Source organism: Tiliqua scincoides, chromosome 7 (assembly GCF_035046505.1).
Source record: "Tiliqua scincoides isolate rTilSci1 chromosome 7, rTilSci1.hap2, whole genome shotgun sequence".
Taxonomy (NCBI): Eukaryota; Metazoa; Chordata; class Lepidosauria; order Squamata; family Scincidae; genus Tiliqua; species Tiliqua scincoides.
This window is the reverse complement of record NC_089827.1, coordinates 18,744,647-18,756,925: the sequence shown is the minus strand read 5'-3', so window position 1 is coordinate 18,756,925 and position 12,279 is coordinate 18,744,647. Positions and strand designations below refer to the sequence as shown.

At 41.5% G+C, this 12,279-nt stretch overlaps 1 protein-coding gene across 1 annotated transcript in view; it reads left to right on the top strand.

Moving 5' to 3' along the window:
• Positions 1 to 12,279, top strand: part of NELL2 (neural EGFL like 2) — a 147,470-nt gene that overhangs the window by 91,534 nt on the left and 43,657 nt on the right. Inside the window, exons 14-15 of the mRNA XM_066633686.1 lie at positions 9,914 to 10,036; positions 11,092 to 11,187. Of these exons, the coding sequence (XP_066489783.1) occupies positions 9,914 to 10,036; positions 11,092 to 11,187 (219 nt within the window). The remainder of the gene's footprint in view (positions 1 to 9,913; positions 10,037 to 11,091; positions 11,188 to 12,279) is intronic.

Sequence of the window (12,279 nt, the reverse complement as noted above, 5' to 3'; positions counted from 1 at the left end):
TCTTTGTGGTGGTGGTGAGAATGGAAATGACACAATTCTCAGGATCATGACGCTATGGTGGAAGACAGCGCTCTTTAAATGTAACTTACCTGCTGCCTCTGCAGCGCTCCCTGTGGCTTATAGAATGTAGAAAAAGAGATCGCAACACACTTCCCATTTTGTTATCGCAACCCAGAAGTGGGTCACAGTCGTTTTTTTTTCTTTTTGCAAGAAAAAATGGAGCTCTTCATTGGCCTCCATGGGGTTTCCTGCACCCTGTGGACCTGGGCAGCAGGTAAGTTACATTTAAAAAACCCTCTTCCCCTGCAGCTGCACAATCCTGAGGAATGTGTCACTGCCTTCCCCTACTCCTTAATGGGAAAGAGGCAATGGTTCTCCAGCTGGTGGGTCATGACCCACCAGTTTGAGAACCACTGCTTTAAGGCATAAAACAATTAAGGCTTGGATCAACTGAGCGAGATGACCCATCAGGTCAATTTTGTAATAAATAAATTCAACAAATAGCAGGCGAAAGAACCATGAAGCACTTCTTTGCTTATGTTCTTTTTTTAGAATGAACATGCTTCCTCTGTGTTAACTTGTCCCTCTTCTCTACATTTATGCATCATGAATTCTGCATTGGATGGCATTGTTTTTGGATAATGCAATGTGGAGCTTCTGTGCCAATGCTTTGTTATGATTCCAAATGTAAAAAGAGCAGTAATTTGCCAATGCAGAAAACCAGCATCCCTAGGAGAATAGTAAAAGATGCAATTCCTACAGAACAGCAGTTACTAGATATTCTGGAACAGGATTGTCATAAATAATTTAACCATTTAAGCAAAGGAAAATTTCATCTGATACTTTAATTGCAATAATTTTAACTTTCAAGAGTATAGGGTATGAAATAAATGACCACCTTCCATAAACTCTATTAAACATTGGCATGAACTGGTCCCCCTCACTACATATGAGGGAGTGAATGAGCTATGTCTTGTGGCATAAGTAGCATGAAGGAATAAATTATAGATAGATAGATAAATATATAAGCTGCACATTTCATATTAAGTATATGAAAAAGATATTTTTTTTTGTTTTTTTATCATGAAATTCACTCTGAGAAATACAGGCCTAGGAAAAGAAGGTGGGAGGGAAAGGGAAAACGGATTCTAAGGTTAAAATTTAGATTTTATTTTTGTAAATTTTGGCTGGACTCTTCACATGAACACTGGGCACCAACAGTATTGGAGCTAAAAGTTGCTTAAGTTGTAGCCAAAAGAAATAAGTTTATATGAATGGTGCACAGTTCCATGATTCTTTTCTTAACAGGCAGCCCAATCCTGTTCAGCGCTAGTGCAGTGAGGCCACATGGCCTGTGCTGTATCCGGCACTGGGTTTGAGCAAGCTGGAGGTCAAGCCCTAGCCTGACCAATTTGGCTGCTTGGATCTGCACCGGCTAAATCACTGGCGCAAGTCCAAGAAGACCTGTGTGGGGCTTTCAGGCATGAGTGGGGGATAGGGTATGGCAGACGTCTTCTCTGTTTTCCTTGCCCTCTCCCAGACCTGAATGTCCTCTTTCCCACGCCTGAAACACCCTCTCCCCACCAATGTTCCTCTCCCCCCCACCCCTTTGCTGCTCAGCACTGTACTCACCCACACTCCTTACTCCAAAGTTCTGTTAAACTCAGTGGCACTTACTTCCCAGTAGATATGCCTAGGATTGTGCTGTAAGGCTCTGATACTAACCTTACTGACTTGCAAGAGTCCATTGAAATCAACATAACTATCTTCCTAAATATATTTTAAGGTTGAAGATGGCAATATAAGATTTCTGGTTTTTTGGAGAAATTTAAATATGCTGTCCATCTTGTATATGCAGATGTGCACATATATCTGTGGGGGTTCCGTTCCAGAACCCCCTGTGGTTAAGTGAAACTGCGGATATGGGCAATCACGTCCCCACTCAGAGGCAAGGGGATTTTTTTTTTAAAAAACTGGAAGTCACATGTTTTTGCCTCTAAGACTCGGTCTGAGCCCAGAAGAGGCAATGGATGGATGGGCATGGCTTCTGCTAGACTCAGACAACCCTCCAGAGGTGAGAGAAATAGAGCTCCCCTTGCCTCAAAAGGAGCGTGCACGGGGGACCCTGCAGACCCGATCCATGGGTAAGTGAATCCGCACAAACAGGATCGTGGATATGGCGGGGGGGGGGGTCTCCTGTACAAATGGAACCTTGAGATATATCCATGAAAGTCTTCCATGGGAGGGAAGTCAAGATTTTCACCCATAATCCTTACATAAAGAGTAGTTTTGATTTTCTGCTTTAAAGCCATTACTCTGGGAAACAGTGTAATTAACTAGATTGCCCCATTTAAAGATTCCCAGAGCTTAGCTGTGATGAATGGAGCCTATTTTGACTCCTAATTCAGAGTGAAATTGTTGTGAGAGATATTTGATAATTTAGAAATAATTTGTTAAATAGTTTGCTTGCCCTTAATGGACATATGTGCAAACTCAGATTTATAAATCATTGCAAATGCCTTGCAGCTTTATTTCTTTGATATGTTGTTATAAAAGAGCAATTCAGTGAATTGCTGAAACTATTATCTTTCTAAAGTCAATTTACTGGACACTGAATCACACTGTAAAGTTTTAATTTCTAAGATGCTGATTCTCCCAAACAAAATAAAATTCATGTTTCTGATTTATATGGTTTTCAAACATCTGTGAAGTACAGGGTGGCCCTCAATATTGTCAAGGGATCCGTTCCCAGACCTCCCACAGATACTGAATCTCACGGATATTCAAGTCTGTGGGTCAGGCACCCTGTTGCCATCTGAACATGACCGGAGCTGTACTCTGACCATGTCTGGAGGGCCTTCTGAGGACCAAAAAGCATAACCAGCTTTTGACCAAAAACCAGAAGTCATGTTTTTGGCCCTCTGAAAACCCAAGAAGGCCTTATGAGGGTTGTGGAGGTCACACATGGTTTCCCCAGCCATCAGAAGGTCTTCTGGATGCTACCAGAGCATAGCTCTGGTTGTGTTTGGAGGGCAACAGGTGTCCCACTCTGCGAGATAAGAATCTACAGATATTCTAATCTGCAGTTACTGATCCTACAGATACTAAGGCCCACCTGTAATAGGAACAGCCAGGTTCCTATTGAAATGAAATTAACTCTGGTTTTAGTCATACTTACTGTCACATTTACTGTGGTTGTATGGTGGTATAGTGTTTCGTGAGTGATCATTAAAGTCATATTGTCTGTTCCTCTGGATGAAAATCAGCAGGAAAAAAAATCAGTGGAAAAGAGCAAATATATGTGTTTTTGTATTAATACTTTGATCCTATTCCAAAGGAATAGGAATATGAGTGTTTTTATGTTCAGTCATTCCCTAAACAGTTTGCGGGCAAAGTATTGATCTACTCATGTTTATGGATAACTGAAAAGAAATTATTCTGTTGTTTGACTATCAAAGGAAACCTTGCCCAATGGTGTTGCTATAATACTCTGTAGCAGTAATGAAATGAACATGAAAAGTATATGTTCTCATGCATTTTTGAGTCTCTTTTCAATCCAATTACAAGTGTCCCCTCGTGTCCATGGGGGATAGGTTCCTGCTGCTACTGTGGACACCTGAAACCATGGGTAGCAGTGAACCCTACTAAAATCCCCCCATCACCCTCATTATTCATTTCTCTTCATTTGCAAACACTTTTGCAAAACTGGAACAGGAAGCAGACAGGGAGATTCTAGACTCATATCTGCTAAATCACTGTTACTCAAACTGTGGGTCTGGACCACTGATCTAGGTGAGTCGCGAGCCAATTTCAGGTGGGTCCCCATTCATTTCAATATTTTTAATATATTAGACTTGATGCTACCATGGTTATGTGACTGCATTTGGGGAAATGTTAGAGACCTGTACTTTCGACAAGCTACTATGCATATTTTAACAAGGATAGTAAATGGGACTTACTCCTGGGTAAGTGTGGGTAGGATTGCAGCCTAGGATTGCAAAAAATTTTCCTGCTTGATGATGTCACTTATAGTCATGACATCACTTCTGGTGGGTCCCCACAGATTCTCATTCTAAAAATTGGGTCCTGGTGCTAAATGTGTGAGAACCACTGTGCTAGATGAATGCTACAGGAGGTGATTGTTAACAGGAAGTAGACAGCAGAGGACTTCCTGTTAGTGGTCTCACATATCGCCTCCTGTATTGTTGCTCTAGTACAGGGGTGTCCAAAGTTTTTGGCAGGAGGGCCACACTGTCTCTCTGACAGTGTGTCGGGGGCCGGGGGAAAAAAAAAGAATTAATTTACATTTAAAATTTGAATAAATTTACATAAGTTTACATAAATGAATATATTAAAGATGAACTTATATGAATGAATGAAGGTCTTGCAATAGCTCATGGCCTATAAAAGTCTTTGCACAAAGCAAGGCCAGCCTTTCCTTTGCTGCCACTATTGCATCACAGGCATGTAACAACAAGCAGTGGGGGGAGCTCTCATCCCACAGCTCCCATGAGAGGTCAGTCGCCCTCAAGCTGAGAGCAGTTGCGTCGGGCCAGTGTGGGCTCCAACAAATCTCCAGAGGGCCAGATGCTCATTGGAGACTGGGGGCTCCCTGAGGGCCGCATTGAGAGGCCTTGAGGGCCGCAAGTGGCCCCAGGGCCGGGGGTTGGGCACCCCTGCTCTAGTAGCTATGGCTATAGTTTAGCAGTAGATTTATGGACAAAGCCTATCCAATTTCCCAGTGCTGCTGCAGCTGTGCTGATGGGGTGTGCACTGCGTCCTGTGGTGAGGAGGCAGTGACAGAGGCCTTAAGTTGGGTCTGCATTGCAGCTGCACCAATGCTGGAAAGTTGAATAGGATTGGGCCCTTAAATATATTCCTTTTCATGACACACTGACCTCTGTGGATCTTCTCTATCGTCTTGTGATGTCACTCTTATGATGTCACTTTCAGCATCCAGGAGACTCTTTTGGGTCATGTGGCTCTGTTGGGCAACTGTCTGAAGTAACAAATTTGCCGCAGAGGAAGACAGTAAATTCGTTACTACAGTCAATTGCCCTAGAAACAGAGCCACAGAACCTGGAAGTTTTTTTCCCCCCAGCTCTTTTCATACAGCAGTTTTGTGGCACACTGGTTGAAAATTGCTGCTTTAGAATATAACAGCTGTACAAATGCTGCATTCTGTGCTTATTTTTGGATCCAGTGAAATTCAGGATCAGACCTTATGAATAAAATGTTCTTTGTTTTGAAATGATATATTTGGTCCTCTGTGAACAGTTGTTTTTCAGAAGTGCTGGAGAACACACTAGGCACCATTATTCAAAATGCATCCAGTAAAGTGAAAAGCAGAGTTCAATTTATATTAGATATTTAATGGAAATGGAAGCACAACATTAACTTCAACAGCACTATTATGTGCTCTGTATCATGGTTATCCAATATGCTATCAAAAAAACATATCATTTAAACCACTTTAATTTGAATATGATCTTTGCTTTGAATTTAGATAATAACATAGAAATCCATCTGAAAAACTTGGTTATAAAACTCATTATTCCCCATTTAAACATCAAACTACTCCTACTATGTGGTAGATTTTTAAATCACCCATTTGCTCTTTGCTGTTCTCCCTCCCCCCTCCCAACTAGCAATAACTTCACTCTTAGGAAAATCGCATGTGTTACTAAAATACTAGTAAAAGGCATACAGATAATGCGTTTTGGCCATTTGGCTTGGGGTCTGGAAAATGATGCTGGCCATTTTGGTTGTAATAAAGCTATTGCTTCTGACTTTTCATACTGAAATGTAGGAGAAAGTATCTTTCACTTGAGAATTCCATTACAGCAGTATATTAAAAAATGCATGGGCTCCCTGCCCAGAATACCGCAGGTTTTTTTTTTCCCAAACCCAACCAACCTCTCCTTTTTTTCTTTTCTTCTGTTGCATTATTTAGAGTACTTGCTTCAGTGGTGATGTATATTTTGAGGAAAATTGTGTTATGGAGCTCTAAATGCCTGAGCCTTGTAATCTCCAAGCTGGAAACCCATGAACTATTGTAGTCTTAGCTGTATTTGATATTCGTGAAGTTGCTGTTCTTAAGTATTTTGCTTAGTTTGCTTCCTACCCTTTACACATGCTGCACACACTCAGACATGGCAGTTATCTTTCTGGAAATATTCATATACAATATGATTTGGCTTGTAATGGGGCTTTTATAAAATCTCTACAACCTGGAAGTCATAGCAGCTCCATGATGCATCAACTGTAAAGATTCTATAGGCTGTCATGGTAAGACTGTGGACTAATTGGCACTGTTCATAGTAGGCTTCTTGTTTCTCTTAAAGTGTGCCATTACTGGGAAACCTGTACTAGTCCATCAACATACAGAACTCCAGCAGTAATGCATGACTGACTGGCACTTGGGGCAGGGTTATGTGATATCACCATCATGTCACCCTCCTGCATCATCGCACCACCTCCTTCCTCTGGAATGGCTCCGATTTGGAGCCACATGGAGGCATGGATGGGCAGGAGGGCCTTTCAATCCTCTGCTTGCTGCCCCAAACACTTGGGTGACAAGCGCTGCGCACCCCACCTGCAGAGAATCTGGGAAACCTCCAGATCACTGCATGGGGCAGGCCTCCCCGGCCTAGCTATGCCACTGAACTCCAGCTCCACAAACATTAGGCAGTGGCGAACGGGACTAGGATACTGAATCCACTGAGTTGAAGGTAAAAAAGAGACCTCTGATGATTGAATGTGACAGCTGTTCTTGAAGTCACCTGTTATTGAGTTTGAGGGTCTATGTGCTTCTAAATGCAAACTGCTACATTAAATATTTCTGCCTCATAACCGCTTCCTTGCAGATTTCTTGGCTAGATTTCACTCATCCTTTTGGTACCTTCTCTTACTAGATACATCCAGACTAGCTCCACTATGGTATATCTGTCCTCAGTCAGGTAGATTTTTGAAAGACAATAACCAGGATATTTGCATTCATATTTGTGCTCTGGATCAGATAACTTCAGCAAAACTTGCTTGGAATGTGGTTTCTGGTAAGCTAACTCCACAAAGTGTAGACAGACTCCAAGCCCAAAGTTTGTAAGCAGCAATAACAAGAGTTTTCTCCTTTGGTTGAGGAATGAAATATTTTACTGCAGCATCCTTAAGACATCAGAGTGTTTTTCAAAATTTCACCTATCTTTCCATAGTTATTTTTCTGTTATACTACATAAAATGAGAAAAAAATTAATTCAGCTTCTTTTTAATAGCATTAAGATAATGATATAAATCAACCAAGCCTGCCTCCTTAATTCTGAAATGCAGCTGACAGCCTTGGCCCTAATTTGCCAAGTTGTGACTTCTTTCTCTTTCCTAATAGCTTGATCCATTGCAAATGCTTCTTTTCCCTGCATGGAGTCAGCCTGTAGAATTCACTGCTGTTGGTGGTCACAAAGTCATTTACTGTAGAAAGATTATTGTGATGGCTAGATAATTTTATGAGCAATAATGTAGTTGTTCATGCTGAGATGAGAGTAATTAAATTGCATGCTTCAGGAATTTAAAAAAAAAAAAGCAGTTTCTTAACTTATTTTGCTGAAGACTTAAGAGATGCACAACCAAGTTTTCTGCCCATGGCATGATTTTTGTGATTGGAAGAAGGACCTGAAGTCACACATGGGTCAAGTTTGAATGAGGATCATGCTGAGGCCTTGTGCATCCCCTTCTCCCTTATGTCATGCAGATTTCCTCCTGTGTTTCCTGGTTTATTCTAGGCTTAGTTTGCTGTTATTCAGCATAGCTTGGGGAAACTATGGCTAATTTAAGATTAATTACAGTAACTGGAATTTTCTCCAAATAATGGTTTATAAATTCCACTTCAAATCAAAATTTGATTTCGTACATTGGGGTCATCTAAGTTGATCCACTCAGTTTTTGTTTTTTTTTAAACTGTTTTCTACCTCTACTCATTGGTTGTTGTAGACTGGTTTGGCTGGATGGGTGTGTGTGTGTGCATGGGTAATGAATGTGGCTGCTGACACTATAATACTTATATCACCTACCTAGTACACTTTTAAAGCAGTTATAATTATAATTTATAGAAATGCACTCTTGCATATAAAAACCACATTACACCACTTTCTGCACTGCACATGTCCGATCTCGGAAGCTAAGCAGGGTCAGGTCTGGTTAGTACTTGGATGGGAGACCGCCTGGGAATACCAGGTGCTGTAGGCTTATACCATAGTCTTTCGAGACTGAAGGTTGCCAACCAACCATTTTTGTCAAAAAACAAAATCTGTGGAAAAATGATACTGAAAAATCACACCTCTACCAATGAAGTTAAGTCAGCAGGACAGGCAGGAGGGAGTAGCAGGAGAGCTGAATGGGAATGTGGAGCGGAGGGGTGAGGTGGGGGCATGGATGAATGGATCAGACCTTGGAGTGGGATGGGATCAGTGCTGCCAATATCCAAATCCCCTTCCCAGACCCAATCCTGCAGCACAGTTCCATGTGGACCTACACCAGCTACTTAGTAGTCCCAGTGCTGAGTAGCCCCCATTCCTGCACTTGTTCTCTTACCTAGAAGAGACCATCCCACCATGGGATGCAGTGGTTGCCATATTGGCATCAATAGGGCAGGGATAATGGATAGGATTGGACTATAATATATTTGAGCAGAAAATAATATATTTTCAGACTTCCTTTCTTTAGAGAATCCTTTTCACGTCAATATACTGAATCTACCAAAGAGCCCCTGTGTATCTGCTATGGAACTGTTGTATTTTGCAGAGGTGTTTGGAATGTGTTCTAAGGTCTTCATTCAGTTCATGTGAAATGCTCATCCCTTCACATGGACACTTGTTGGGCTTCACTTTTGTCCTGCAAGAACTGAGAGTACACCCTATTATACACCCAACACCTTTCTCCTGTGGCAGTGCATTGCAGAAGAAGATTGGTTGCAATAGACAATCTGTCTTTTAATGAGGCCAGCTACTGATCTCCTCTTTGAAGAACCCCTCAAAAGCTTCATTAGAAGCTCACAGAATGGAGTTTGAAAATCACTAATCAAAAGGGGTCATAGAAGGAGCAGAAATTATCTCAGTCATCTAAAATCTTATTTCTGAAAATGCTGTCTAGTTAGCACCTAGGCAGTACTCTAGCGTATGTGCAGGATCGCAGTCCTTAGTCGGTCAGCTGTGATTAAAAGACTTGCTATAAGGAAATTACTGCTTTATTCTCATAAACGTAATTATTGATTTGAACACACTTCAAGTGATATGTTGAAGGTCCAGGATAATTAGCATGTAAATTAGCATTAAAAATTATCATTCAGAATTTCTGACTTCCACTCTCTGGAGTGAGATGGGCACAGAACTGGATAGCATCCAGTCTGGAAGCTTGGCACATAACAATAAACAGAAACATGGAACTCTGTCCCTTTTCGATGCAAGAAATTAGGATGAGTAGTTACTTGCAGGATATGTATGCCGATCTAATACTAAACAAGACCTGCATGAAATTTAAATCACATCACTCTTGCAGCAAAATAGTATTTACTTCCCCTTGTAATTTTTTTAATTTAAAAAGTATGAGAACTGTGTGTGCCATTTCCATTTGATTAGAATCTGTAGCAAAACTCTCATTGATTGAATGGTTTAGGATTGCTTTCTCTGTTTTTAGTGAAGGGCTATACCACTATCCATAGAGTTTCCCACTGTTTCAGTACACAACCACTGGGGGGAAAAATCCCAATTTTGTCACTAGCTTCTTGGGTAAACCCTGGAAATCACTCTTACTAACCACTGACAACGTTGTGCTTGTTAGCCTGAAACTGTATCTTTGCTTCTTTCCTCCCATTATGTTGTTGAGTGTTGCAAATAATAATATACATTTTCTGTTCACCTTTCAGAGCATGACGAATGTCTCACAAACCAACACAACTGTGATGAAAATGCATTGTGTTTCAACACTGTGGGAGGTCATAACTGTGTCTGCAAGCCAGGTTATACTGGAAATGGCACTGTATGCAAAGGTAAGATATCAGAACAAAAACCAGATTGTTTTCTGAATGGCAAAAGCAAATGTTTTCTGTGTACCTTGAAGGTGAATTTTAATCATTCAGGCCAAACATCTTTAACCCACTTCTGCCCAGCCCACAGGTGTACACATTTGACCCCTGTTGTATATATGCAATGTTGGGCAGAAATAGCTTAAGTACAGTCATTGGAAGGACATGCAGTGCAATCATTTTAGCATTGAACCTTTTAAGTAATATGTTGCTTAGCACTATTAAAGATAGCAAATGCATGTTTACCGCTGTATCCCAGAACAGAATGTTTACTGCTGTATGCGGATGTTATGAGAAGTTCAGGACAATTTCATGTGCACCCCCACACACATACACTCTTGCCAGTATGGCTAGCCAAGCCTGGCCTTGCATGTTTACAAGATGTGCCTTCCCGTGCATGTCTTCAGCTCTCCTGCTACCCACCTTTGCTGGTAAGCGGGCAGAAGGGGTGGGGGAGAGCGAAATGGGCAAGAAGGAGGCGAAACTGAGTGGAGAGGGGGCCTAACGGAGACAAGGAGGCTGTGGGAAGGGTGGATCCGGTGGCGATGGCACACACCAGATCATATCCCCTCCAGCCTTTCTCTCCTCAGGCTCACAGTAGCAAAATCACTAGCACAGGTCCAAAGAGACACATTGCAGAGTGGGAGGCGAATGCAGGGGTAGGGGGATTTAATTTTCCTTTCCCTGCTGAAACCCCGCCCCCTCGGTCGACAGCCTCTTCCTTGGATACAGCACACCCATTTTTGGGTGCAACTAAACCAGTGCAAGGTGAGGATAGGATTGGGCTGTTGAACACTTTTTATTTTTCCAGCTCACAGGTGAAGGCACAGTGTATTAGACTGTGCAATGCCTAATGCATGAGCATGTGAACTCAAATATACAGTATCTGTTTCAGGAAGTACCTTTATGTTTTCCCACCATACCACTAAAGGGACTACCACATTTATTTAAGATGGTATTTCTTTAATGGTTTTTACAGTACTGTTAAGAGATCCTGTAATGATTTTTTTGTTTTTCAGCTTTCTGTAAGGATGGTTGTCGAAACGGCGGAGCCTGTATCGCTTCTAATGTCTGCGCCTGTCCACAGGGTTTCACGGGCCCAAGCTGCGAAACCGGTGAGAAGTCCTCTCCTTTCCATGCCAAGTGAATCTTATATTTATGCATCAAATCATCCAAGAAAATGTTAGTTCAAATCTCTTTCTGAAAAGCAAGAACTGCTGTTGAAAAGGCAATAGCAGGGCGGTGGTGCAAAGTCATTGTGCCATGTAAACTTTTTACCATGTATGGAAGAGTGATTGCCACCTTTTGTCCAGGATTTTTTTTAACTGTGAAGTGTTCTCAATCTCTGACCCCGGGGGGAGCAGGGAGAGGAGGAATCGATTCTCAGATAAATTAAATAATTATTTATTTCAAGGGAAATTAAATAAGCATCTGTGTAAAGCAAGTATGTGCAGGGTACATTGAGTAAAATATATTATATTCCCTAAAGCTTTATGCATGGTAGTACTCATAGCACAGAGAAATCCTATACTAGCAACCTTATCATAAGCACATTACATGGTGATAGTAGTACCACTGAGTTGTTCGGAAATTATTTCAGTTTTGTGATTCAGGCAAACTGTTAGTGCAGGTCAGAGGAGACCCATGAAGAGTGGAGCAGCTTATGCAGGGGTAAGGGGATTCATGGTTTGCAGTGTATAGGGGAAGGAAAGAGGATCAGGAGTGTAGTTTGAAGTAAATGCAGAAAGCTTTCCTCCTGGAATGTAAAGCAAGTCATAACTTAAAGTTTTCGATAGGTTCTTAGAAAAGTGCAAGTTTAAGCAAAACGACTTATAATGAAACCAATATTACCATTGGCTAATTGATACACATAAAGGAAAGTTACATTCCCTACAGCATATTTCTGGTCAGAAAAACATCACCTAACTTCTAAATAAAGACCCCAAACTCTTCTAATATTAAACACAGAAACATGTGTGAGCTTTCCTGGCCAGAGAGAACCCACACAGATGCAGGAATCATTTTTTTTTTTTTTGCCCCTTAATGAAATGACTTTAAGCGAGGACTTGCTATATGTGGAATTGTGCATGTGGTTCTATATTTGTAAGCGGAAAAACCCCCCCTTCCCCTCCCAACAGTGGTGCGATCTTGTGTATCGTGTTGCTGCCATAGCCCCTTCCCCGCACACACTTGCAGTGCTCCCAACT